The sequence below is a fragment of the Lonchura striata genome, chromosome 5 (genome assembly GCF_050655825.1).
Source record: "Lonchura striata isolate lonStrDom1 chromosome 5, ASM5065582v1, whole genome shotgun sequence".
Classification (NCBI taxonomy): Eukaryota; Metazoa; Chordata; class Aves; order Passeriformes; family Estrildidae; genus Lonchura; species Lonchura striata.
In genome coordinates, this window is record NC_140707.1 from 53207304 (window position 1) to 53235011 (window position 27708).

At 37.7% G+C, this 27708-nt stretch overlaps 1 protein-coding gene across 25 annotated transcripts in view; it reads left to right on the forward strand.

The window, feature by feature from the left end:
• NRXN3 (neurexin 3) overlaps window positions 1–27708 on the forward strand; it is a 963701-nt gene that overhangs the window by 847996 nt on the left and 87997 nt on the right. For 14 of the 25 annotated variants that reach the window (XM_085582217.1, XM_021542849.4, XM_085582229.1 and 11 more), the window contains 3 exons: window positions 2606–2695; window positions 7599–7655; window positions 8893–9200. In XM_085582217.1, coding sequence (XP_085438343.1) covers window positions 2606–2695; window positions 7599–7655; window positions 8893–9200 — 455 coding nt within the window. The remainder of the gene's footprint in view (window positions 1–2605; window positions 2696–7598; window positions 7656–8892; window positions 9201–27708) is intronic. The other 11 variants (XM_085582222.1, XM_077784015.2, XM_085582233.1 and 8 more) reach the window with 2 other exon arrangements.

Genomic DNA, 27708 nt, shown 5'->3' on the forward strand with positions numbered 1-27708 from the left:
ACTAAAATATAATCCTAAAGGCGATGCAGAATTTTTATGATTGCATTTATGCAATTTGTCTGTTTTGGTGGGCATGGATTAATGTGTTGAGAAAAGGCCTAAGCTGAATGTCTTGATAACTGATCTTAAAAAATAAATTGTTTTTGTAGTGAGCTTGGCTTTATTTTATTTGTTTTCCCCAAACCAATGGTCTGCTTCCATGTCCTGTAAGCTGCACCTATGCTTAAATGAATGGCAAAATTTGCAAGAAAGGAAGCTGACATTTCAGTTTATTATTAATAAACAGATCAAATATAATTGTTTTGTTAATATTACCATCTCTTTAGCTTTAGATAGAGTTTTCTCTTTGTTTTTGTTTATATTAACTCAGCTCCTCTTTATCAGTTTTTTCTTGGTTCCTGGATTGAACATGGTTCAAATTTTCTGTTTAGGAACATGTATTCATAGAAGTATAGAATTGACTTTTTGGTGGTGCTGATATGAATTAGGAGAACTAAGAATTTGCTTAAATGTAACTTCATGACTGTGAATGACTCCAAGTCACCACAGTACATTGTTAAATATAACTTGACAGATAACTGAGTGTTTTCAATTTTACCTTTTCCTTCTAGTTTATCTGAGTTACCAACTGTATATGTCAGGCATCTGAGGTGCAACAAAGAAACTGGAGCAATAATTTGTGTCAGCTGGTGCTTAATTAGATATTTCTACAATGGCAAATAGCAATTTTTCACAATGAATATATAATATGGAAAGTAAAAAGTTATCTGCCTTTTCAGGAAATTAGGAAGTAATTGGGCCATAAAGTTGTTCTTAAATACTTTTACTTTTTTACTGTGTACCCCAAATGAGCAGCAAGGCTCCTAAATGTGCATCGCTATAGTTGGAGATATTAGCCCAAATGCAAAATTGCTGTTTTCCTTACAGCTGAGCTTACAGTGATATAGATGATGATTTTTACAAATTAAGATTAGTTCATATGAATCCTTGTGGGACTGTATCTGGTGTGTTCCTATAGTGCTTCTCATGTGCAGCAGAAAGTCAGCAGTTCCAAGGTGCTGCTGGAGAGCCCAGCTCTGGTCAGCAAGTACCTCACACAGACTGGCAGCATTTTGGAGCTTCAATAAGGATGATCAAACACGTGAGATTCACCAGTCATATTCCTTGCAGTATGACAGTGTCTGCTCTTGACTGGCTGGACTCATATTATTTAGTTTTTAGTTATGCTTTTTTTCATTCGTGTCTCTTTACACTGGAAAAAGATTACAGCTTCTGTTTCAGAAAGCCAAATAAATATGAAGCCCCATTAGGATATTTATACATGGGACTTTAAGGGCAATACTGCAAATTCTGCAGGGCAGTTGCTGACTTCAACCACCATTTATTCAAAACACATACTGGAGCACAACTGATATACTGAGCGTCTGTTTATGGTAGCATTACTTCAGTAAGTTGTGGGCTTAATCCTTTTTCTACAATATTATAATGTTGCATGTAAAAAAAGCACTTCTCTTATGCCTGTCTGAAGAGTTTTTGTAGAAATAATACTTAAAGCAAAAGTTAGAATTAATCAGAAAGTGACTCTAGCTAAAGAAAATGAAAAAACAGAATGATGGCACTTGTTCACTGTCATTCCTAACACCATCAAATTGAACTGCTCCTTTCTACTAGAGGTTCCATCTGACCTGTTCAGTTTTCCAGTAGCTAGGGAATTTGGACAGAGGCTTTGTGTGAATCCTGCTCCTCTCTGTGCTGTGCAAGTAATAGGAGCTTTCCACCAAAGCACAGTTTAATGGATGATTCTATTATCCATCAGCATGGAACAATGGAACTGTAATTGCCAGAATTTACACTTTGGCTAATTATTTCTGCTTTTATTTAAATTAGTTTCTAAGTGTTTGTTTTATTCTGGCAAGAGGCCCAAGTCTTTGGTAACTGAACAGAATTTTCATGTATCCTTAATTAACAGTTCTTCCTCTTGTCAAATTTTATTTCTCTTTTTTCCTGTTTATCTTTCCATTCTTAGGTGTTTGGATTTTTTTTTAAACTAATTCTATTAGATACTTTGTCATCGATTTCTTATATTTTTTTCCTTTCTTTTTTTTTTCTATTTACTGGGTTTCTAGTCCTAACACTGGTCTTTTACCAGTGCAAGAATGTTATTCAAATTACTACTATGTGCTTATGTGACTGATATATTGTGCCATGTCCATATGACATCTGATCCAGAGTCTGATCAAAATGTTTTAAATCATGGCACTGAGTTCACTCAAGGTCTCACATTGCAGACAAATTGCACATGCCTTCTAACCAATTTGGATAAACAAATACTCTGAGGAGAATCTGAGTTATCTTTTTTTGTAGGCTTTAGTTTCTTTGACCTTCCAGAACCTCAGGCAATTGGATGTATAACTATTCTCCACTCTACTAAAGATAAATCTCTCTCTTTTCAAATATGTATATATACACATATATATATGTACATACATGCGCACTTATTTATCTATAGCTAAATAAGGTCATAAAAAAAACAAAAAATCTAGGATGTTTTAACTATTTCATTGACTTTACAGATTGTTTTTAAGCTGTTTTTTAAACTTTAAAGGCAACACTGATAGTGAACGGTTCCAAATGGTAAAACAGAAAATCCCCTTCAAATATAACCGGCCTGTAGAGGAGTGGCTGCAGGAAAAAGGTAACAGTCATTAAAACTTTCATTTTAAACCCATTTGATTCTAAAGTCTCATTTTTAAAGCCTGCAAATAAATGTTTCTTAAATGATAATCGCCTGCTGCATAAATGACTGTTTTAATTTTCATTATAATTTGTGTCAGCTTCCACCTGCCATATGTTGATAAATCATGCTATAATACATTGCTATTAAAATGCAGTTAAAGGGACGAAATTCTAAGCTTGCTGCAATAGTAATGACAAACAAGCAAAAATTCAGGAAATTATTTCTTAAAAAAAAAAAAGCCAAATGAAGAAGAGTGAAGAGCAACAACATGTATTATGGCAATTTAACCACTGCATGATTTTCCTATTTTAATTTGGGCTTGAACTACATTTATATCTTTTTTATTGAAGTTTTCTTAAAAGATTTTCAAATCTACTTGTTAAAATACTTCCTTTAAGTTGTTTTATTTTCTCATGAGTCTGATTAGCCACTATGGCTATGTATTTCCTTATTATATTAAGATAATTAAATGATTTTTAAAAATGTTGTAAAGAAAACATTTTTTAACATTTTCATTTAAATTACAGAGAGGGAGACAGAGAAAATGATTGTTCTGTTGCTTTTATGCTATGTCTAGAGTACAGGTTGAACTCTCAAATTATATTTATCCAAAATATGGATCAAATTCTTAGTCTAAGGCAGTGCCACTTAGTCTTGTGGGTTTGCCTGAAGTAATTGGCCTCAGTTCAACAAAAAAACGTGTTAACATGAATAAGTCCAGATGGCTTGCATAAAAGTTCTGTATACAGTCCATGGCCTTTTGAAATGGGACTTGTGTCAGAACAGTAATTTTTTTTTTTTTTGTAAGGCATTTGGAGAAGGAAAAAAGAATATCTTGGATGTAGAAACCATTTTAAAGTCTGTTGAAGGTAACAGAATATCTTGCTGATTTCAGTAGGGCTTGAAATAGGCTCTTGGTAATTAAGAGGAGTTTATGTCAGGAAGATCTTCTCCTTCTATTAGTAAATGTGGTATTAAAAAAAACATTCTAACTAACTCATTGCCTTGAAATCTAGACAAAGCAGAACACAATCTTCTCTTGTTTCCATTTATGAAAGTACTGCTAATAAAAGGGGGTGACCTTTGAACTCAGGTCTTGCATTTTCTGTGCTGATTTAGACTGTGGTTGTTAACGTATTTTCCAGAAAGGAAAACCAGTCTCTTGTAGGACTGAAAAAATATAATTTATGTTCTGTTTCAAATTTCTAACCTCAGCTGAATTAACAAATTGATTTATCCAGTATGAATTAAGGTCAGGAAGGATGTGGCTAAATCCAGTCAAAATATTTTCATGTGAAGGGCTCTATGCTGCAAAATTTTGTGCACACTCAGTTCCTATTAACTTCAACAAGAGCTGGCAGTGTTGCTCACTTTTCAGGTTTGTTCTACAAAGGTGTAATGTTTAAAGCTAAAGTACTAATGAAAGTAAGGCAAAAATATTTGCATAACCAAAATAGATTTTTTTTTTACCACCAGTATGTCATAAACAGTTAATTCAGCTAAATTGTAAATAAATTTGAAGATAACAATAAACAGAAAATGCTTATTGAGTCTCAGAGGGTTGCCCTATTAGTTTACAAGATCAAACTAAAATAGATAAATAAAGTTTAACACTAAAAAGAGAATAATTTTGGTAAGTCTGAATTGCTAAAGTCCCTTTAACACTAAAGACAATGATTGCCTCAATTTTGTTATAACAGATGCATGTCTAATTCCTTTATGCAATTCATGTGCTTGAGAAACCCATCTTTTTTTTTCTTTTGGTTTCATTGTGGGTTTGTTGGTTTTTTGTTTTTTCCTTTTTGGTTTTCCACAAAATCTTTTACTTTGTGCCACAGCCTCTACAAGTTTGAGCTTAAAAGCATGCCAAGATACTTTCATTTGTAATCCATTCTGAAGTTTTGAACTGAAGTCTACCTTTTGTGGATATTGATGCTTTGTTAAAAGACAATCACACATGCACTAGAGTCTAAAAGAGACGATATTTGAGTCTTCAGGCATTCTTAAAGCACTGGATGTGGTCAGGCTAGAAGGATAGAGCTATGTTTTTACTAAAGTGAAAGGAAATTAAATCTTTCCACTATGTGTCAGGGAATGACATTGTGCAGTGTAACACCTGAGACAATATGACTTGGTTCCTTCATTCCAATAGACAGACATTTTCAGCAACTCAGGTAACATTCAAATTTAAAAAAATATAAGAATGACTAGTTTATGTAGCTGTTCATCAGCCTGCTCATACATCTGGTCATCCATCTAACAATTAATATGACATGGAAACCTTCTGTCAGAAGACTTTCTAAAGATGGTGAGTAAAAGGGTAGCTTTGTATCAAAATGGAACAAAACAAACTGATGGTTGTAGGAATAGATTCATCAAAGATTCAGCATCTAGAATAGCTGTCTTGCCCATGTGAGTTCTTGGCTTGGGTGAGGTAAGATGAAACATTTTTTGATTGACATTTTTGAATGCTATGGATTTGGTCTTTCTTTGGTATTGCTATGTTATTCATAATAATGAAATAGTTCATTCTTGGAAAACAAATATAACACATTATCTTTCTGAAGTGGCATCACTCTTGGCTTTGAAGGGCTTTTAAATTATATAAATAGGTTTAAAATAATTTTAAGAACCCAGGTTTACAGTCTGGAATTGCATGAGTTATAAACAAAATATTAAATGCTATTAACTTCATTGAGATCATGTATGTGAATATAAAAAGAAGTGTTAGTCTTAAATTGTTCAACTTCAGTAGTCCTAAATCCAGCAGATTTCCTTAGCAGAATATTTGGTGTCTGCTAAGGCACAGATTTTACCTGTTCTGCAATTGGTTGAGCTAATAGAGACCCAGAAGCATTGCATCAAAAGGATTGATCCCAGAAGTACTTAATTATTCAAATCTTTCTTACCTGTAAAGTGTCCTTGATGTAAATGACTGTACTTTTGAAGCACGTATCATTAGTATGAATTGGGATTTGCAAAATCAGGCCCAAAATCGCTTATAGTGCTACAGTAAAGTTACACTTTGGATTTCTCTGTGCTATTATTAATTAGAATTCAGTTTTTCAAATGAAGAAGACTATGAGAGAACAAAGAAACAAGAACCTGAACTATTCATAATACTTACAAAACACCTCATAATTTTTCTTCAGTATGACACTAATATCGCAGTAGGAAGAGTTCTCTGTGAAAAAGAAGGACTGCAAAATTAAACTATGCACCTAGTAGAATTTACTAATGTAAATAGTTCGTCATAACAATCCAGTGGCCAGCTAAATTTTACTTGGGGGAAGTAAAGCTTCAGCTAAATTCCATTCAAAGAATGATCAGAATCGATATATGGTGGCAGAAGGAAATGTATATTTTCTCCAAAGACTTTTCTTATCCCATATTCATTTCCCTGGTGTCTTTATCTTTACCATGAGTGTGTACACCATCTTAGAGCAAGTAATGAGGAATTACAGGTAGCAGGTGACTGCAACCAGTGATTGTTCTTTTAGCAAACACATTTCTAGTGTGGTTTCCAGCATTAACCATATGATGCAGTGCATGAATCCTGATCTCCTGATATGGAAAACCATTTGAGAGTGAAGACTCCAAAATACACAATCAAATTTCTTTTTTTTTTTTTTTTTTTTTTTGGAAAAGGGTCATCTCCTTCGTGTACACTTTCTTTCAACATTAGAAGATGCAGATGAAGGCCGAGAATTGGAGACGTAGTCTCTTTTTTCAGGCTTAATATACTTACTATTCATTCTTGCAAATAATGTAAGGGATATGACTGATATGTAAAGCTATGTTATCGTCTTGGGTTAGAATAGTTGACATCTAGAGCTGAGTCATAATCCTCCAGTAAAAGTGAGAGAACCCTTCTCCTATCCTTGTTTGGGGAGCTCTCCTACCTGGAACAGCAAAAAATTTTCCTTTTTTATCACCTTCCACCTTCTTCCCTTTGGCAAAAGATGAAAAGAGATACTAAACTAATTCAAGGGAAGAAAGGAATGGAAATGCAAATGGAAAACTGAACTGACAGTTATCTTCCATTTGTTTTCAGGGATAACATCTCAAAATTAAGTCCCTTTACTCATAAGTCCCTTCTTTACTCATCTTACCTCTACTCTTTGGCACTCTTACTATGAGTGAGGTGGGAAGAGGGGAAAAGTAGCAAGTGACATGTCTGGGTTTGTAGGGGCAGGGACAATATGGACAGAGCCGTAGTGCTAGAGGGAGAGAACATATTCAGAGAAGGGAAAACGGCACAGTAAAGTTCTTTCAGCATATTCCTTATAAAATCCAAAGCACAACATGACAGAAAAGAAAAGCAAGCTCTGAGGACATGGTATGGGATAGGAGTTTGACCGTCTACAGTGTACAGTGCCATTTCCTCTAATTCAGACAGGAGCTGGGCTGAGAGGGATCAGTGTCTGTTACTGGGCCCTATTTTTGTCATAGACAAGAGTAAAGGCTCTATTTAAATTCTTAGGATGTGTGGCTTCAGTGCATGTTTATTGATGTTTTAATAGACATATGTTGCCTCTGGCAAGTTAAAACCTCCTGAGATGCAGAACATTGCATCAGGTGTTTCAACACTTTCCAGGGGAAGGATATCCCCTATTTTTATTTCTCATTTCTTCATCAATGCACTTACTCCACCCTGACCAAATCCTGATTTTCCATTTACATACCTGAGAGTGAGGAGCACAAGGGATGTGCAGCCCACCTCCATATGTCTGTGTGTCACACCTCTCCATATACTGTTGCTTAGTTAGCTAGGGCCCTCACTGGGGACAGGAACTACTTTCAGATACATTTCTTCTCTTGTCCCCATTCTCTTCCCCATGGTCCATCCTGTCACCATAAGATGATGCTACACCGCATCACCACTTGACTTCGAGACCTGCCACGACGACTAAAATTGGTGAGCTCCCCCATGTATTTTGATCTCCTCTAACCACTGGCTTTGAAGGAATGAGCAGTGGATCATAGGTTGTGCTTTCCTTACATGGTGGCATTCTGCACCTCTCATCAGGCTGGACTAGACAGAAAGTGTCAAGTGAGACCTGGGCAGTGGGAATGGGATTGGAAAACAGATTTCAAATTTCATAAAAATGGGAAAGCACAAGATATTTAAATGATGTTTGACTTGAAACTGCAATGTCCAGTCTAGTTGTCTGTTAATTCAGCAGATTTCAGGTGGCATGCCCCTAATCTTTTGAGGAACAGTGAAATTATAGGAACTGCCTTTGCACTTTGTGAAGCAATTTATTTCTTGACATGGTCAGCATAGTGTAGCCTGGGACATAAACAGTATTTATATAGCAGTCCAGGCTGAATGTGATCTAAGTGTCCTGCAGAACTAGGTGAATTGGCAATTGTTACTAGATTTATTTTTAATAATTATAATTTTTATTACATATGATATTGGACTTCTTATACTCAAGATGTGACCTCAGCTAAACTATATAATCCTGCTTACATTTGAATTTCACTGTCTGTAAGAGTGAAAGCATCTGAAGCACTGTTATCCTCACTATTTCAAAAGCTTTGCTCTTTCAGAGACATCAGAATTATTTGTGTTTGTTCTTTCTTGGGTTTAGATTTGCAAGCCTTCACAACACAAAGTTTACAGGTGAAAAATCATGACTGATCCTGTCATAACTCTCCTATTCTTATTTCACTTTATTTTTACCTGTTTTACTGTTTTGAGTCAACCCTTGGCATTATTAAAAGTGGTTTTATGAGTTAATCCAATGCTTTAGCTGGTCCAAAGGAGGTTTATTTATGGGCTAAAGCTTGAGAGGTACTGCAGTCTGGATTGATAGTAGAAAAATAGCCACACATTGAAGTCCTATTTTTAGTTTAAAATTCATCCAATCCTAAAAGAACAAGTTCAAATTTCTGAAGATTCTCCCGAGTTTTGATGTGTGAGTGGATGCTGAGGTATAAGGTTCAGTTTCAGGTATTCATACTTCCAGGCTAATCATCCTTATTAATGACTTTTAGGCACCACATTTCCATACTGTTTCTCTACAGTCATCATATACACTCCCAAGAATGAATCTACTTCTTTGTCCATCACTTCGGGCCGGGGCTCAATGTTGTATGCAAATGGAAGGAAATGTCTGTCAATAATGTTATTCACCCCCCTTCACTAGGACGACAGTTAACGATCTTCAACACCCAGGCGCAAATAGCCATAGGAGGGAAGGACAGAGGGCGTCTCTTCCAAGGCCAGCTCTCCGGGCTCTATTACAATGGCCTGAAAGTGCTGAACATGGCGGCAGAGAACAACCCCAACATTAAAATCAATGGAAGCGTCCGACTCGTTGGGGAAGTCCCTTCCATCTTAGGAACAACGCCCACAACATCGGTGCCACCGGAAATGTCGACTACAGTTATGGAAACAACAACCACGATGGCAACCACTACCACCCGTAAAAATCGTTCCCCGCCCAGCATCCAGGTGAGTCAAGTAGTCCTCTCAATTTCCTTCAGTTCTTAATTTGTCTTGCTGCTTATTTGTAAGTTCATAGGAGCTCTGTTCTCTGAATAATGCTCCATGTAACTCTTTATTTTAAAAATGTTGTCCTCTTGTGTTAGACACAGGACAAACTGCTGGCTGAATTGTTGTGGCACATACATTTAAGAATGGGAGTGGATTTTGCTCCTGTTCTAGTGCAATCCGATTTGTGTGAGATTGTCACAATGTGAACAAGAACAAGGTTTTAAATATGTTTCAAAAGTTCCATATGTGGGGAAATGTATTCCAAAGAGAATTACGGGCTTAATGGGAGGTGGGTGTATGGTTATTTATTATTATGACAGGATGAACTGCTGCAATAGTGAAGTTCATAATGAGGAGAAAAGCAATGGAGCATTACTTTCATTTGGAGTCATTTTTTATTTCCCTTTTATAGCCTTCCTGCAGAGAATTTAGAAAGAATTCTATCAAGATCAGTTTCTTGTAAAACGTAGATGTTCCAACATAGAGCAGTCCCCATCTATTTGGTAAAAAATTATTCCTAAATAAAAAAATTAATTCCAGATTATGTGACTTAATTGTGCCAAAGTAATTATTTCAACCCTTAAAATGCAGTGGTTTTGGAACCACATTTGTGGCAGCCAGAATATGGTACTTACTAGAAATAAACACCTTTAATTGACTCTTCATGTCTGTGCAAAGAAAAAAAATTATGTGACTAACCAATCTGAGCTGTGGATTATTAATTTCAGCAGTATTCTATCATGTTATTGTGTTATTAACTAGAATGAAATGTGTTCTGAATGCATTAGAGAGATGGGGTTACTGGAGATGCTCTAGCTAAGGGTCTCTAAGATGAGTAAGGGACTGGAGCATTTCTTGTGTGCGGAAAGGCTGAGAGCTGGGACTGTTCATCCTTGAAAAGAGAAGGCCTGTGGGAGGATCTTAACTCTGTACAGATACCTGAAAGAAGAGTGTAAAGATGACAGTGGTGCCCTGTGACAGGACCAAAGATACTTGGCACAGACTGAAACACAGGACTTTCCCTCTAATCATCAGGAAAAATTTGTAACATGAGGGTGACTGATCATGGGCACAGGTTGCCCCAAAAGGTTGTGGACTCCATGCTGTTAAAATTCAAAAGCTCTCTGCCCATAGTCCCGGACAGCTGACTCTGCATGATCCTAGTTGACCAGAGGTTTGGACTAGATGACATCCAGAGGTCCATTCCAACCACAGCTATTCTGTGATTCTGTGAGGTATGTCTGGCTGCAGTGGAATTTAAAACTATTAGAGTAATTAATTCCAAGCTGAGGTTTAACAGTGCCTGCTTTGGTACGCTGTAAATCCAGACAGCAACAGGACTGGGATTGAGTTATTAGCCTCAAACACCCAGTAGGTGATTTTATAAAGTCTCAGCTAAATGAGGGGAAATTACCCCATATTTGGTCACTATTTGTCATAAACTTCGCAAGAACTACAGTTCCTTCTACGCAGTAACTAGTTCTAATTTTAGAGCAAATATTTGTACAGTTACATCTCCAGAACAATAAAGTCTGTGGTTCTTATCCTGCACTCTATAATTTTTAAAGGCAGCAGAACTGTGTTTAGCTATGCCAGTAGACAGAATGTGGCACTGGACCTTTATGGGCTGGGTCAAGCTGGAAATGGTGCTGGCTTGCTTGAAAAGGAACTCATTCTGAAAGCTTCCTGCCTAGCCTACGTGGCAGTCCACTCAGCCTACAGAGACCACTGTGTGCTGAAAGACCATCAAGAAGATTTAATAAAGTGTCAAAGTGCTTCTAAAAACATGGTTAGAGCAGCGATTTCCTGGATACACACGCACCACAACAAATGGCCTCATCTCAGCTGATATTAAAGCAATAACTCTTTGACACTTCATGCTACCCGCTGAAAGAAAAATAAAGGTCAATACATACCTCCATTACAACTTTCTGCATTTCAATATTGGGCCATTTTATCGCTGTTGCAGCAGAGATAGCTTGGCTTTCTTCCTTATTTTTGGTGGAATTTGATTCTGTCTCCTTAAGTTGCAGTATCTGTGTGGTGAAAGTGAGAAGAAATTGTCTTTTCCTGTTTGGGCAGTATCTACAGCCACAGTTTTTCAGGTGTCTAATAGTTATTTTATCTTTCTTGTGTTCGACATCGCCATCGTTAAGCCTGCTTACAATTTTAGATCTAAGTGGTGGTTAGCAAGTTTACTCTTTGGGAAACATAAAATATAGATACCTAAGGCTATGAGAGGTACAAATGCAGTTAGTTATTATCTTGTTCCAGCTTTTTCTTCTCTTTTCTGCTCAGAAATAAACAGTTATTCTTTGCTTTCATGGCTGTTTAAAGTTTAGCCTCTTATGATTCCGATCAGCACAATTCAAGCACTTTTTGTTCACTTCTTAGGTTTCATCTGATACCATAAAAAAGCCAATAGCAGGTTATTTTTCCAATCCCATTGAAAGTTTTTTGTCATCATGATGCATGTCAAAAAGTTAGGCTGATGATGGTCTAAGACAACTGCTTATTAAGTCAATCAATGTGGTCACTTTTTAGTTTTATTATGCATGTTTCTGTATCCATGTGTAGTATCTTGTTTTATGCTAAGACTGCAGACTCCTTGGGTTCAAAATGTACTTTTTATTCTGCACATGTACATTACTTGGCACAGAATGCTTCTGGCCAATTGTAGAAATACCAGGCATGATACAAATAAAAGTGAAGCATCTAATGTGAAATAGCACGAATCATGATAAAGAATTACTGTTCTTACTCTGTTAGGAGTATTTTATTACTCATTTTCATATGTAAGTAACTTAAACTATTCCTTTTTGAAATGTATATAAACCTTGTGCAGAATATCAAGCCAGTAATCACAAAGTGTTACAAAATCCAGGGGAATTTCAGAGGGACTTAGACTTACACATCACTTGTTAAGAAACTACAGAAGAACATGATAAGTGCAAAGATATTTTTGTTTGTAATGCACACTAAGACACCTCCTGCAGTTAGGTAGTCTGAGTACTGACAGAAGTATTTTAGAGCATAGTTAGAAAAAAAAGCTGGGAAAATGAGGTTTAGAAATACACAGTGCATTTTCAGGCCTATGATATCCATCAACTTTTGAAGATCTCAGATATGGTATGTAGTTTTGGAGAAACAACCATGATAAAGGGAATTGAGGGAAAAATATTGCTGGAAATACCCAGTGGCACTGAAATTAACATCTAAAATACCTATAAATTTATACTAAATTTCTGCAAGGCAGTAGAACTCACGTCAAAGTAGGACAGCTAGGATTTGAGTGAGGAAAAGGTGAGATATATGGCTGTGTGCTATACTGCTGGGATTGTTCCTGTGATTCAGAGAAGGAAATAACAAGAGCTGTTTTTTTTTTGCTAACTGAAAAGGGAGAAAAAGTTTTGACTTGTGTTTGTTTCAGTGAGTTGCAAGTGGTGCTTTTGCTCCACTGCCACAAGAAGCAGCACTGGTTTAACTTTCTCACACATGGTTTTGTCCTGGATTTTACAAACTGTTCAGAAGTGGCATGTGCTGTACAAATTTTTTGCTGCCTCTGAGGACCCTTACACATCAGACCCTCCTGTGACACTAATATCCTCTCAGAGACTTCTGCTTTGCCACGTTAGCCACAAAGGCCTGAAAGACAAGCTGCTGGCTTTTCTGTGCGGTACAGTAAGATGCCATGCAGACTGCTTCTGCATGAGAGTCACTGTGCTGAGCCACGCTGCATTCTTGGAAGGTTGTCATGCTTCTCACAGGGTTGCTTCATTAGTTAGAGGTCCTGGAACCCCTATTTGTCCCTTTTTGTTTATTTAAAGAGAAAATTCCGTTATTAATTAAGTACTTCGGGGATATTTTTGGTTTGGGAGACCTCTGTGAACACAGGTTAAAGTAACACTAATTCTCTTGTCTTCTGCTTCCATGGCAGCTGCTTGAGTGGTCAGAATTCTCTTTTATGAGTCACTGTTCAAAGCTTTTTAGGAGACTCTCCATATGCTTTTATGTGGCTCATTCTATCTTTGTTTACAGCTGGGTCATTCAGTTTTCAAAGAATTTGTGCAAAGTTAATTACTAAAGCTAGTCTAGAGATCATGCACTGTACACATCTTCCATTCAAAACATACTCAGTTCATCCAATCCAAGTGGAGAACCAGGTAACCTCCTGGAGGCCTGAAAGCAGGCCCCTCATATGTCTGGCCTATGGCATGGGTGGCTGAGGACCCAAGAATAAAACATCTTTCTGTGAAAAAGAGATCAGAATCGTTTTGGAAAAAGAGATGAACTTATGCTCTCCATGAGGAACTAGAAAGTGAGTGCTCTCTTACATATCCAGGGCATGCCTCAAGTTCTTGAGATGCAGAAAATGACACTTGCCTAACTGTTCAAACTATAACTTGTAGGTGACAAGAATAAATTACATGTGGACATTTTGATCTATTATTTTAGAGCCATAGAGTGACAGTTCATGACTTATTATATGCAGACTGTTCTCTCTAGAGAGTAGAAGAGGGGATCTTGCCATTATCTATATGGGGAGTCCAGCCCATTGCTGTGGCTTAGAATAAGGTTCTCAACCTTTATTTTTAACCATTGAGCTTTTCAGCCTTCTAACTGTGTTTTCTGTTGAGTGTCCAATAATCTTGATTAATGTCTTTCCATAACGTGCAGCTCCAGGCTAAATCCTTCCTTACAGTGTATATCACAAAGGAAAATAGCACAGAAGATTTGTCAGTCTAATTAGACTTTCACTGTCAGTAAGACAAATAAAATTGTCTCACCCTTGGTCTTGCCTAGGTACTTTCTTTTACACTCATAGATAATAATTTGGTAGGGAAAGAAATTGGCCTTTAATTTGGTTTTTGCTTCTTATAAGTCACTAGTGACATTTTCATCCCAAGACTGCAAAGCTCTAATGAAAAAAAAGATTTTGATGAGTCTCTGCTTTAAAGACTGACTTCATTGGCACAGCTGAGAATTACACAGTCCGGCTCTTATCCCTTTGTATCCCCTTCTTCCTCCATTATTTTTTCATAAAGAGACCAAAGCTCCAAACTTTACCATGCTGCAGAGTGGAATCCCTTCTCCTATACTACGGTCCTGCATTCATAAAATGGTATTTACTTATTCACAGTCACATCTCTTCCGTAAATGGTAACATGCTTTGAGCAGAGAAAGAAAGCAGAGTTTGGAAGCAAGAATCCAAATGTTGAAAATTTTTGTACAGACTATTGTTCATGTTGGTTACAGTTACTAATTCAAAAATACAAAATGACCTCTAAATACTTCACAAATAGGTAATGTAGAAATAGATTTAGTGCACATTGCAATACACAATCTTTGGTGTGTAATGTAGTTGCTACCTAACCAGAAACTTGTATATGATAGGATGATAATGTTCTGTATGGGAAAGGCACAAAAATATTCTCCAAGTGAGTATTAGATGTGCAAGTGGTATGGTGCATTTAAATTATATTTATTGATGCTCTTCTCAGGATACTCAGATTACCTGTAACATTCATATAATCTTAAATAGAATCTTACATTTTCATGGTTTCATCCACTCTCTGCAGAAGACAGTTGTGCTGCACCTCTGAAAGTGCCATAGGGATCCAGTCTTCTAGAAGTGCCGTAAGTGAACCACAAGCACAGTGCCCATTCAAAAGAAGAATGTGATTTTGCTGTAATATTACTTTTTCAGCCTATGCTCCCCAGCACTGGCAAGTACTGATGATGAAAGTAAACTCAGTCTTGTATTTCTGCTAAGCACAATTACGGTAATAAAAAACATTGTGCTTGTAAAACAGTTCATGCATATGTGGTTCTATGCTGTCATTCATTGACTTTACCAGTTGTGATATTGGAACATTAAACTTAGTAGCCATTGCTGGCTCCAAATGGAGTCTGTCTCACAACTCCAGGGCAGGGGTTTGACTGAAAGCTGGCATATAGCATGAATTCTCAAAATATAATTTACATTAATTCTTTGGAAAACCTATTTTTATATAGCAGCATTAGTAAGTAGTTACTTCAGCCACTCTGTGTGTTGTTTAGGATACACATTGCCTTTTTATTTCTTCAGTGTAATAGTTTACTGAAGGTCTGAGTTGGCTGATTAGTTTCTAAAAGGGTTGAGATTACATTCCCTTAATTTACACGTATGAGCAATCACTTGGGTCTTGCAGCAAAATCTCAGCTGGTATTTTTGACACATGTACCCAGTTTGGTTCTCCCGTCAATTTTGGAAATGAAGATATGGTCCAGCATCAAAGAGTAAGGGTAGGGTAAAAGGAGGCAGGTTTAGCTAGCACTTTTCTAGAATTTTAGAATATTTTTATATTTTTCTCTGATACTTTGTTTTGTCTTGATCAAGAACTATTGAATTTTTGCTTGCCTTTAGTTGAACAAGCAGCACAACTTTTTCTTGAATAAAATAATAGGAAGCTGAAATAATAGCTGTAGTAAGCTGATACCTGTCTTCTCAGAAAGTAAAATTAATAATATCAGTATATACTTTTTTTCAGGGTACAGTATCCTTTTGTGCATTTAGGCATGTCATTTACCCTGTCATAAAGGATTCTTGAAAGTCACGTGCAAGATTATTTCAAAATCTGATTAATACAGTACTCAGGAACTAAAGCTATTCTAGTTGACCATACATTTGATTCCAAGCCAAGTGAAAGAATAGGACAAGTGTGTTGTTCAAGAATGGCTGTGCAGAGACAAGATATGATGAAGAGATCCAATATTGCAAAAGCAACTACTTGGAAACAAATGGAGTAGAATCAATGGTTATGGCTTAAATATAGTTGGAGGACTGACTCATGTTTTGTTATAGCATATCTGTTCTTCTTGCTATTTATATATTTCAGGGAAATGCCTAGAAGCTGCAGACATTGCCAGAATACTTCCTGAACATATAGTTCCATTTTATTTGTTTGGTTTGGGTCTCTGTGTTTTTCGGTTTTTTGTTGTTGTTTTTTTGTTGTTGTTTTTCTTTTTACAGGACTGGTAGAGAGGTGGGAATGTACCTCTTACCTTTCCTAGATCGTTCATTTCAGTGAATGCACAGAAATTGGAAACACATCTGTGTTGTTGTGACAGACCTGCTTTCTGAAACCATCTAATTAATGCCTTGCATTTTCTGCAGAACGATGGTGTTGTTAGCTAACAGAAACAGAAGGATTTCTGCTAGTTTTTTTTTTTATCTGTGGGATGATTTGCAAGATATGTCTGTCATGGTACAGCTCATAAAAGTAGTGATTAACAAGACAGGCTATGCAACCACCAATTCTTTATCTCCTCCCTTAGATGGCATATGAGTAGGTGGGATGTTGTTCATTTTGATTGAAAAATTACTTCTATTAAATTCTGAAAGATAAGAATGTGTTTCCACAAAATTTCCAAGGAAAAATAAAGACAAAGGGGTGAGAAACTAGATTTCAGTTCTCCTCATATTGCATAGGATATAAATGCTTCCCTTTTTTATTACAGTGGATTTTTGAAGGAAAAGTTAATAAAGGGATCCTCTTCCCTAATAATTACTTCTGGAGTTTTCGACTGGTGCTGTACTGCCCATTTTACTGGGTCCCAGATTAGGTGTTTTAAGGAAATTGATTTCTGGATAAGGACAATTCCCAGGGAATACCAGTAGTCTTATAGGGGGCATGAATAAGAGAGTAGGGAATGTTGAAAATGCTGTAATGGCTAAATGTATCAAAGTGGGTACAGAAGGATGAATGCTGAGGAACAGATGGCAACTAAGATCCAAAGGATGAGATACATCCCTCTCAGAGATATGGGAGAAGAGGGGGAGTGACATGGCCAGAACTGGTAGGTTGGTGGTTCTAGGAACTCTTATTTTGGAGAAGCAAAGGTTTTAGGGAAACCTTTTAGGGAAAGACAAACTCATACTATATAGCCTAGTAACCACTCTTCTACTTTTAGTCTTTGCTTGGTTCTGCAGTCCATGTTCCCTAAAGATAAAATCTTTTCTTTTTGCCAAGCTGGTTGGGACTCAGTTCAGTAGAAATGCTGGAAGTGAGATCTGAAGATTCATGGATTCTTCCATGGCAAATGAAAATCAGAAAAGAACTGGGATCACTCACTTGGACTAAGATAATTTAAAATACACCTTTTCCTCTCATTTGCAACAGTTCTTTTCCCATAATTGTTTCAAAGCAAGAAAACTCAATGTAAAGAGTCAGGTCAGGTAAGGACAAAAAAATATTATATGTTGTGTTCTTCTAACATCCAAGCAATAGCCTCAGTGTCCAAGCCATACACATAGATTTGCAGAAATAGCTTGAATTTAAATTGGCCATAATATCTCTCTTTTCCTGAACGATGACCTCCAATGAAAGTATAAGGACATGAATGATTTTAATCTGTGGTAACAATGGAGAACCAGTCCAGACTGCCTCCAACAGCATAAATATATAAAATGACAGATTATCCTGCGGCCTCCCTCCCTCCTGAACACACACATACATTCTCAGTAGCACACAGCAAAATTCAAATTGGACTTTATCTTTTATCTCTTGTCCCAGTGATTAATGCTGCTCTTGCTGGGAGACTAATCAAACGAGGGGAAATATGGAGAAAGAAGTATGTATTTCTCAGACTATTGTTATCAGTGTTATTATTACTCCTTTAATATATTATCCTTCTGTTAGAAGAACTTAATGCAGGAAGCAAAAGGTAAGGGCACATTTGATGGTGAGAAGATTAATGGGGCAGACCACAGCAGGTGGAACACAAGCATCTTGCAGAGGGAGGTGAGCTGCCAAGCTGCTTTGGGGTTGCAGTACTTCAGCTAAAAGGCTGTAGCAGGCTTGATACAGGTCCTGAGCCAGGACCTACTGTTTTCTAATCCTTACTCTATTCATTCAGCATTTGTCAATAAACCTATTCTGTAAATGGTTCTTTTCTTTCCCTGTAGTCAAGTAAGCGTCCTTGGTCCATTTCACAACCAAATTCACAGGCATTGTTCTGATAGTATGGGCAATACCTTGTGAATTCCATCAGGTTGTGTATTCCCTTTCCCTTCTCCCTGGTTCTTGGCCTAGGTCTTTCATAGTATTAAGACCCTGAAGTACCACTTTGATTCTAGAGATCAAAGCAGAGAGCAGAAAATGTATTCTGTACTGTGGTAAAAACAGAAATGGATGTTTTGAATGCATATGACTTAGATTTAAGTAGGAGACCTATCTTATGAGTGAGTAAGATTGGATTCCAATCGTCTTGTTTCCTCAGGATCTTAAGAAAAAAGACTTAAAGATATGGTAATTAAAAGGTCAGACCTTATTTTGTTTTCACTTTGAACAGAAGAATGCAAAAAGGAATACCTGAATTAAAGGAACAGACTTGTTTGGGATCTTATCAATGTATACAAAATGTCTTGTAGGATGGATGGGTGGACATCAGGAGGATGGGGCCAGACTCTTTTCTGTGGTGCCAGTGACAGAGGAAAGGGCAACAGGCATAAACTGAAACACAGGAAGTCCATCTGTATAGGAGGAACTTGTTTACAGTGCAGGTGGCAGAGACTGGACTAGGCTTCCCAGAGAGGTTGTGAGATCTCTTTTTCTAGAGATACTCAAAAAATGTATGAATGTGATCCTATGCACCTCCTCAAGGTTAACCTGCTTCAGAAAGGGGTTGAATGAGATGGCCTTCAGAGGTCCCTTCCAAGCCCAGTCATTCTGTGATCTGTGATATCTATGCTTTGGAAGCTTTTTTTTTTTTTTTTTTTTTTTTGCAGGGTCAGTATTCCTGGAGACTATTTGATTGCTATTTGCTGTGGATATATTAGCATAATGCCCTCAGAGTAGGCTCAAGACTTGCAAATACGTTAGGGCCCAAATCTTAGCTCCCAATTGATTACATTTAGGCAGCAGTTAATCCTCTTGTTCTCTGCTAGAGCAATGCCATTTGTATTAAAACTTATATGAGTACTTGGGTCTCTAGTGCCCAGATTTGTAGATTTGTTTCATTGTTATAAACATAACCTTTTAAGAGATATTAATAGAAAAGCAAGCTAAAACTGATTCTGCACTCCTCAAACATGCCACTCTTCTCCTCACGTTTGTCCCATATATGCTTATATGTATTGCTTAAGTTAATTGTCTCAACTGCCTAATGCATTGCCATTTACTCTGTCACCTGTCAAGACTTGATTGTTGTTCTTAAGGTTGTGCGCAATGGTTTTTCAGGTGACTACTGCTGTGATCTGCTTGTCTTGTCTTGAGATTTAGCAATTAGTGAGAATGAAATTTAGAAATGTAGATATGGTAAGCAGGTCAGAATATACAGTCTGTTTCTCTGGAGTCCCTGCAGGGATCCAGCTTTAAGAGCTCTAGGGGAGGATCTGTGCAGCAGAGCTTATAGGCTTCCTTCAGAGCCAGGAGGGCAGCTGGAACTGCTCTATAACAGAGCTGTGTGTGGTTGCTGGGAATCAGCAGGATTTCCAGCTGCTAGACATAAGTAAGAATGCCAAGGTGGAAAGGAAAGATGGATGGGAGGAAGAAGGAGGGTTGTATGTTGTGTATATGCCTCAGAAAGAACCACTGTGGTGGGATCCTCTCACATAGAGGACTTCTTCCACCCCCACATCTGACTCATTCTGAGGTATTGTTGCTTGCCTGAAGATGAATAATTCTTTGGTGCTCAGATAGCTGATTGCATGCTGTCCTGTTTATGGAGTCAAGCACAGCAGAGAAATTTCTGCTTGCTTGGCTGTAACATTTGTTGCTCTGGCAAGAAGCAAGGACCACTTACAATCTGCTGTGAAAATGCTTAGTGTCTCTCTGGATGCCTCTCAGCTAATGTCCAATGCTTGCAAGTTATTTATTTTGTCCTTTCTTACCTGAAGCCATAGGAATGGTGTTCACATCTGCTCCATGTGATTCCTGGAGGAAAAAAAGGAGGGAAGTTGCCATGCTGCAACTCTTGGCAGGCACTTGTGCTCTCCTGCTTTCCTTTGTAGTGGTGGACACAAGGCATCAAGGGCAGCCACAGTTAAATGGTATCAGGGCTTCTACTGTGAGGGGAGAAATAGGATGAAAAGATGGCATTGTCATCACCTTTCCCCAAGAGAGCTACAGACTGAGCAAGGCAGAGGGTGTAAATAACAGTTTAGAACACCTAGGATTGTTCTAGAAGCAAAGAGAGGGAATAGCACAGGCTGGCTGTCCCTCTACTTCTGCCATGTTCGGTCACTTGGAACTTACTACTTCACTTCTATTCAAACCTGATTTAATAGCAGCTGTAGCTGAAGGTCAGAAGGATTTGGATATTTCATTTTTTGAGTCTTTTTTCCTGTTGTTAGCAGTTCTTCCCTTGCTTTTTGTCCTTCTAAAGCTGAAAGGCAACTGGGTGGCAATGAAAGGTGACAGTGGTTAGGCAGTGTTGTACCACACTTCTCCCAATAGGACATTACAGAGAAACAAGAGGAGTGATTACTATTATCCATGAGTAGAACTAAGCTCCATCTAGTAAGTTACATTTGCAGTACTTGTCATGTATATTGCCTTGGCATCTGAGAGTTTTGCAGCTCTACTGCCATCCACCTGCAATGGTCCATTAATTCAGATTAAGGATATGGAGAGAAATAATGACTATTAATTCAAAACACATATGTACTCTACCTAGAATTCAGAAATCTACTTGTTTATTTGATCTCTTTGAGACAGAAATTCTCAAAGATAATTTCTTTTATTACTGTATTTTATTAGTATCACTGATACATTTTACTGTAGAACTATATGGAGTTTAGACTAGACTAAATCATAACTTCATCATGTTTCAAGCCAGGGCATTATTCTGCAGTCTTGTGCAAATTCATTCATAGAAGGCAAAGACTTTAGAAAAAAAAATCACTCCAGACACCTGCCATTTCTCTTGCCTTTTGATATCCAGATAGCCCCTTTAAAAGAAGAAAAAAAAGTACTTTCTGAAAAGGAGGAAGCCTGTTTTTTATTTTGCAGAAGTAAAACTGAATTAATAACTTGGTTTGGTTTGGGTTTTTCCTTAGCATTTATCATTTAGTTTTTCACTTTTGATTGCACAGAAGTGTGGGTCTGGAAAACAACATTTTCTGATTTGAGTTGTGCAGATAAAAACTATGATAAAAACCATAATATGAATTATGGCCTCAAACTTGTCAAAGCTGTCAGTGTACATGAGTGACCAACAATGTTTCTATTACTAGAAACAAATTTTCTTTATTGGAAATCTTCACATAAGAAAATCTGATGGCCAGTTCCAAAACGTATAGAATAATAGTAGGGAGGATGTGTTTGTGAACATTGATTTGCCTTCTTAAGATGCAAAGTGATATTTTAACAGAAAATTCACAACACAAGAATGTGATCAAAAGCACTTGTTACTTGAAATTGTACATATGTCCTGAAGGAGATATGGAGAAATGTGGACTGTCCTGTAAGTCTGGTATGGTGTCTTTAGTGGGACTGCATTTTTTCTGATCACAATGCTTGCAGTCATTGTTAATTTACCCAGATCATGTTGTTCCAGGTGCCATTTTTGCTCTATTTAAATGTATCTGGCATGATTTTCCTTTGCACAGAGCAGTGAAATTTGGGCTGTAGCCCACATGGCAGCATCAGAAAACCAGTTTTAACTTGATTTGACCTTGTTTGGCATCAGACTGTATGCAAAGTTCAGCCATTCCTGGGTCTTGATAAAGAATTTGCATTGCTACTTGTATGTAATTTGGGAAAACTGATAATTCAGTTGATGCCTTTGACATAGTACCAGGTAGAGGGAGTTGACTTAAGCAATCCCTCCAGCCAAATCTTGCTGTGTAGGGCTGTGATTCTCTTTTTTGTAGCAAGGGAAGCAGGTGGGTTTCAAACCTGCTTGCCCAAAGGCTTCAGTCTCTGGGACAGACCTTGTGGCACCTGCTGGACTATTGTGTATGCATGCTAACAGTATTGAAAACAGCTGTTAACAAGATTCCTTTATGAAGCACCTTACAAACTGTATCTAAGGATTGTTTGTTTTCATCACAGATACACAGTTAATTGTAGGTTAGCAGCTAATTATCGTTTAATAATTAATAATTAATAATAGCTAAGCCAGCAGTAGTCTGGAATGGCAATGAAGGATGCTTTCAACATGGTCATGAAGCAAGAAGCAAAAAAACAAACAAAGCAGTATATAAATAACCAAGCTGTCATTAAATCAGGACAGCCCTAAAACTGATATTTAAGAAAAGGCTTCTGAATAGTCAAATGATCTCAGTATGACTATTACCTTGTCGCTGTCGAGGCAGGATGGGAATGAAGAGACTGATTCTGAAGGCTGTTGAGAGTAAGCTCCCCTTTATTCAAAATACACTGCTCTTTTATACAGAGCTCTGCAAGGACCAAATCCATTGGTTCTGAAGTGAAAACAACCCACCACCATTGGTGCAGAGTGCTTGACGCACAGTGATAGAACTTAACTATAAACAATGTGAAAAACAAGAGAGATGAAGAATTATTTACATACTTCTCCAGGTCTTTCCCAGGCCTCTGCCTGGCTAGAAACTCTCAGTTTCTTTCTTTGACTGAATCTGAGACCCACATTACCTCAACAATGGCCCCTTCTAACATGCAAAATTACATTCACTGATTAATGAGAATCTTCCCCATCTGCATTTCATGGTGTACTTTGTATATCATGTGCAAGCTCTTCTCATCCACAGAGACAGTAGGTGGTTTTTGATTTTTTTCTTATTATTTTTCTCTCAAGGAACAACAAGTATGTCTGGACAACAGAGAGGCACTATCCAAACTAAGTCTAAATTAACTCAGTTTAGGCCGTGTTAAATGTTCACCCTATTAACTTGTCACATTGCTTATTGAAAAGCAGGAAATATTATCTATTGTCTCAGATTAATTTGTTCACATATGACCTGGCTTGATTGATAGGATGTTACATTGCAACTGTCTTCAGAGGTAGTTGGGGTTCATGAGTAGCAAATGAACATACAATGCAAGTGGCCAACTTCAGTGGCAGAATCAAAGACATAGAAGAGATTCAATGTTTGAGACTTAAACACTTTCCTGACTGAATTTTGCCATTTCGTAGGTCATCATTCACATATCTCTGGTCATTCTTTTAAGCTGCCTCCTGGCTGAGCTGGCAGATCAGGACATAGGCTTGTGCTTGAGCTGCTGCAGGTCCCAGCCTGCACTGCAGTGCCATCCCCTTTAGATGAGCAGGTCAGACTGCATGCTGGTTCCTGAACTGGAGCTGTGGGCAATGGACACACGAGTCTTCTTCATTGCCCTTGCTGCAGGGACAGTAACCTCTGGTGGGGATGTTAATGTCTTCAACCACTGCCGCAACACTAAAACAGGATGTCAGTCAGAAGCTTTTGTTCTAAACGAGTCTGTTTCTTAATATGGCAAAGTTTTCAATGCCCTTGCAAAGTGTTATTGAAGTTTCTCTGCATGGTATTACATTTTGTAGTGCCTAATGAAGACACAGATCCTAACCTTTTAAAGGACTACAGTGCTTGCTTCAGACAAATATCTTTTTTCCCCTAGGTGTATTCACCTAATAACTTCTTGGACTGCTCTTCCTTTTGTGATAGCTCTACCACTTTGAAGTCTTTCTTGAACCAGTGAAAGATTTTCATTAGTTGTCAAGGGTTTTCATTAAACTTACCTTTGGCTTTGACCTCTTATACTGATATCTCACACCCTATGTTGGCATCCCATAAGAACGTTTTATTCATTACTCCTTCTCTACCAAGCTAACATCTTATGGTTTCTGAGGAATTTATTTCTCTTTAAAACAGAATAGCCAAGTGAAACTAGTTACTTGTCCAGGAATGCAAGTTTTTTATTAAAGTACAGCTAGACTGGCAGGCACACCTGCATGGTTCTCTCACCAAAGCTGAGATGCTTGTAAGGTTTCCGTAAAAATTATGAGCTCACATCCACTGTCCAGGCTTAACTGTGTCATCTGTTTCCGCAGACCTGCAAAACAAATCAAACCATTCATGTCAAACTCTGGATTTTTAGTTCTAAAATAGTAAAGGCTTTCTGAGATGTCAAGATTTTCTGAATGACCTCTGCTGTGTTTTCTGAAGCTGCTCTGCTGTGAAATGTTTATGTGCACTCAGTGGCAGCTGTCTCCCCCACAAAGAAGTCACAGTAAATTCATTAGACTGCCAGGGCTTGGTCTTAACCTTTTCTGTCTCAGCTTGCGTGTTCTGGTTTTGGTATTTGTTTTATCTCTCCACTCTCTTGCATCACACCACACTGTCTTTCTCCTTCCTCATACAGTTATCTTTTCATAGTTCCTTTCTTCTTCTTCACTGCTTTATTTTAAACCTTTTGTTTAATGTAATGCTTAGCTGAATACAAACCTAATACATTGATATAAACTCCCTCAGATGGAATTGCTTTTATGAGTCTCACAAATGCTAGAGGCTCTGTAACATCTCTGCCCGTTTTGAACAGGGTGCACCCTTCCATTTCCAGCAAATTTGCAAAATACAAAGAGAATGAATCGCTTTCCTGGGACAATGGTAGGCACCTGCCTTGCAGGTCTTAGTCTTAATTTGATCAATGGGCTTAACAGACAGTAGCTGGGCCCATGAAACAGCCAGGAGGTTTCTGAGGACATTGTTACCTTCCCAATGCACCTGCTCATGAATTTTGTATGTGTGTGCTATGTTTCTTTTGGCTTTTGTCCCCAGATGTTGATTCCCAGAGCATGAGGAGTGCTTAAACTACTGCCTTAAACTACTGTCGTGGCTAAGACTCCTGCAAGCACTGTTTATGAAAATACTTAATCCTCACAGGATGTTTATTACTCAATTAGGCCTGGTAATACAGCAGTACATTTCACAAAATATAAAATACTGGCATTTATTTGTTTAGAATCAGTTGCTTTTTTATTTGCCTAGCCTTGGTTTTGTGTTACAAAACTACACAAATTGCGCCCCTCTGGTCAGTCATACGTGTTGTTTGCTGTTTTCTGTAATCCAGTCCATGAGAATTGGCAGCCTAAAATTCAGTGTATATGGGAGAAGCAGTTTAAGACAGCCTTCATTAAGCTCTGTGCTTTTGTCTAGAATTCTCTCACTCACCTGATAACTGATAGCTTCAAGTCTGAGTCACATGTAACTTCATATCAGTGTAGTCACAGCAGTGACTATAGAGTGCTGAAAATGTCTAGCTAGGTATAGCTAGCTATAAATTGAAATAACCTGAGTCTCTTCTTTCAAATCAGAATTAAACAAAACATAAATTGTTCGATAATTACACAAGAGAAATAATAAGAATGAATGCTGAAGCAAGCTTCTAAACTAGTTGTTACTTTATACTAGCCTGCTACCTTTTCTTATTATGCTTTCTCCTTTGACAAAAAATGACAAACTCAAGGTCCAACTTGTAAATGTCCTCTGCCACCTCACAATGATCTAAGAATTACATGGTATAGGTCACTCAGTGCAGGCCAAAGCTGTTTCTTTTCTGTTGGTAAAGCAGAACTTCATTTCATTCTTGAAATAAAGTCAGACCATAATTTCTTTGATTACTGCAGAAATATTTAACTATGATTATCTAGGATCCTGAGAATTCTTATTCCCTTCACTGCCTGACGCTTGCTGTGAGGGCTTCCTTTCTGTTGAGGGGAATGACTCTTTATGCAAGCAGGCTGTGGTCTGACATTTGCAGCTTGGGTGGAAACCCCAAATTTGTTCTGAATTGATGATACTCAGTGGGTGTGTTTGGTTTTTTTGAGTTTGGCTTTTTGTATGGTTTGGTTTTTCTTTGCAAGAGGACAGAGACTTTTCTGGAGGTTTGTTGTTTTTGAACTGACACAAAGAGATGCAGAAATTCCCTTGAGCTCTCAAAACTTCCTTTTGTTATCACCAGTCTTCTCAGTGGTCCTGAATCACATGGTATTTTTTGTATCACTGAGAAATTTTTCAGTGTAGAAATTTTTGTTTGATATTGTGCTGATTTAATTGTAACCAGTAAATAGATAACTTGTGCAGTCTCCTTCTCTAGCACTATCTAGTAGATAGGACAGCAAAATCAACTGTTTAGGCACAAGCTACACAGTTACAGGATTCCATTGCTGGAAAACCTTACATGGGTCACTGGATCAAGTCCTCCAGCTGTTACAGGCACCGTTTTCTCTGTTCTCTTCAATAACATTTTGTTTCCAAACTTTGCCTGATGCTTCAACATAATATTGCCCCGGCCTTTAAAACCCTACGTTCCCAGATTCTTTCTTTATGTGATGTGGCATTAATATTTCCTTTTTCTTTTTCTTCTTTGGTAAAGTATTTTTGGATGTATAGCTGAAAAATACTAATTAATCACTTTTATTAGTGCTGCTGGAGAAACCTGCAGTAAGCTGACACATCTTCCTGGATACCAATGCAGAATGCTGGAAATTACAAAAAATGCCTTTATTTGGGATGATTTTATTTTTTTTTTATTTAATGCACCAATAACCCACAGGCAGAGTCAGGAATAATGAGCTGCTTTTCAGACATTGTAGAAATTAATATTGCCCTTGACAGGACTCTGCTTACTTGCAAATTGAAAATGCACTTGTCCTGTCTCACAAGCATGGTCTTGTGGTAAAATTGTTGCTGTCTGCCCTCAGCCTGGAGCTGCAGAGATGGATGAAAATGCACATACAGCCCAGCACTTGTCACTGCTGGGATTGAAGGTAACCACAGCAGAGGATGAGCTGTACGTGCTGTGTTCCTATTCTGAGTTGTGCAAAAATAGCTTCCATTTTATTTTCTGAGTGCTGTTGTCTTGTCCTGCCCAGCGCTGTTCTTCCAGAGCCTTACACAAACTAGCTCAAACTTGTTAGAATTTTTGGGACACACCTCCACTTCTGACTACAGAGAAACAGGGGACACCATAGGTCTTTGAGAGCAATTGAGTGCATCTCCAACAAATGGGTATTGCCTTACAGAATTATTCTGGTGCAGGGAAGTCATATGGCTCTTCTCTCCATGGGGCTGGAGATGCCTAAAGAGCATTGATCAGAAATGCCAGTGGCCACTCTCAGACTTGAGATCTTTTGTTGTCACTGGAAAACCATTTTTGTTTCTCCATCCTGCAGTGTCACAGTCACTTCTTTGGATCATCACATTTATTTACCTTTAATTAAAATGAGTATTTTAAAAAGAAGAAAGGCTGGCCAGAGCTTTAGGTCAGAGATAAGAATGATGGGTCAAGATTCTGATCTCTTAATGCTGTCAAATAAATGTTGTATCAGTCTCCTTCGGCCCATTTTTCACACAGGCCATCTGTGTTGCAAACCTTAAACTGTTTCTTTTTAATATATTGCTAGAGCTGTATTGCAAACAAATATATCACATAATTATAATAGTGGCACTACAGTAAGCCTGTGTCCAGCTGATCTTTTGTCTTTTTGGTACACTATTGTACAATTAAGTTGTTTCTTTGAG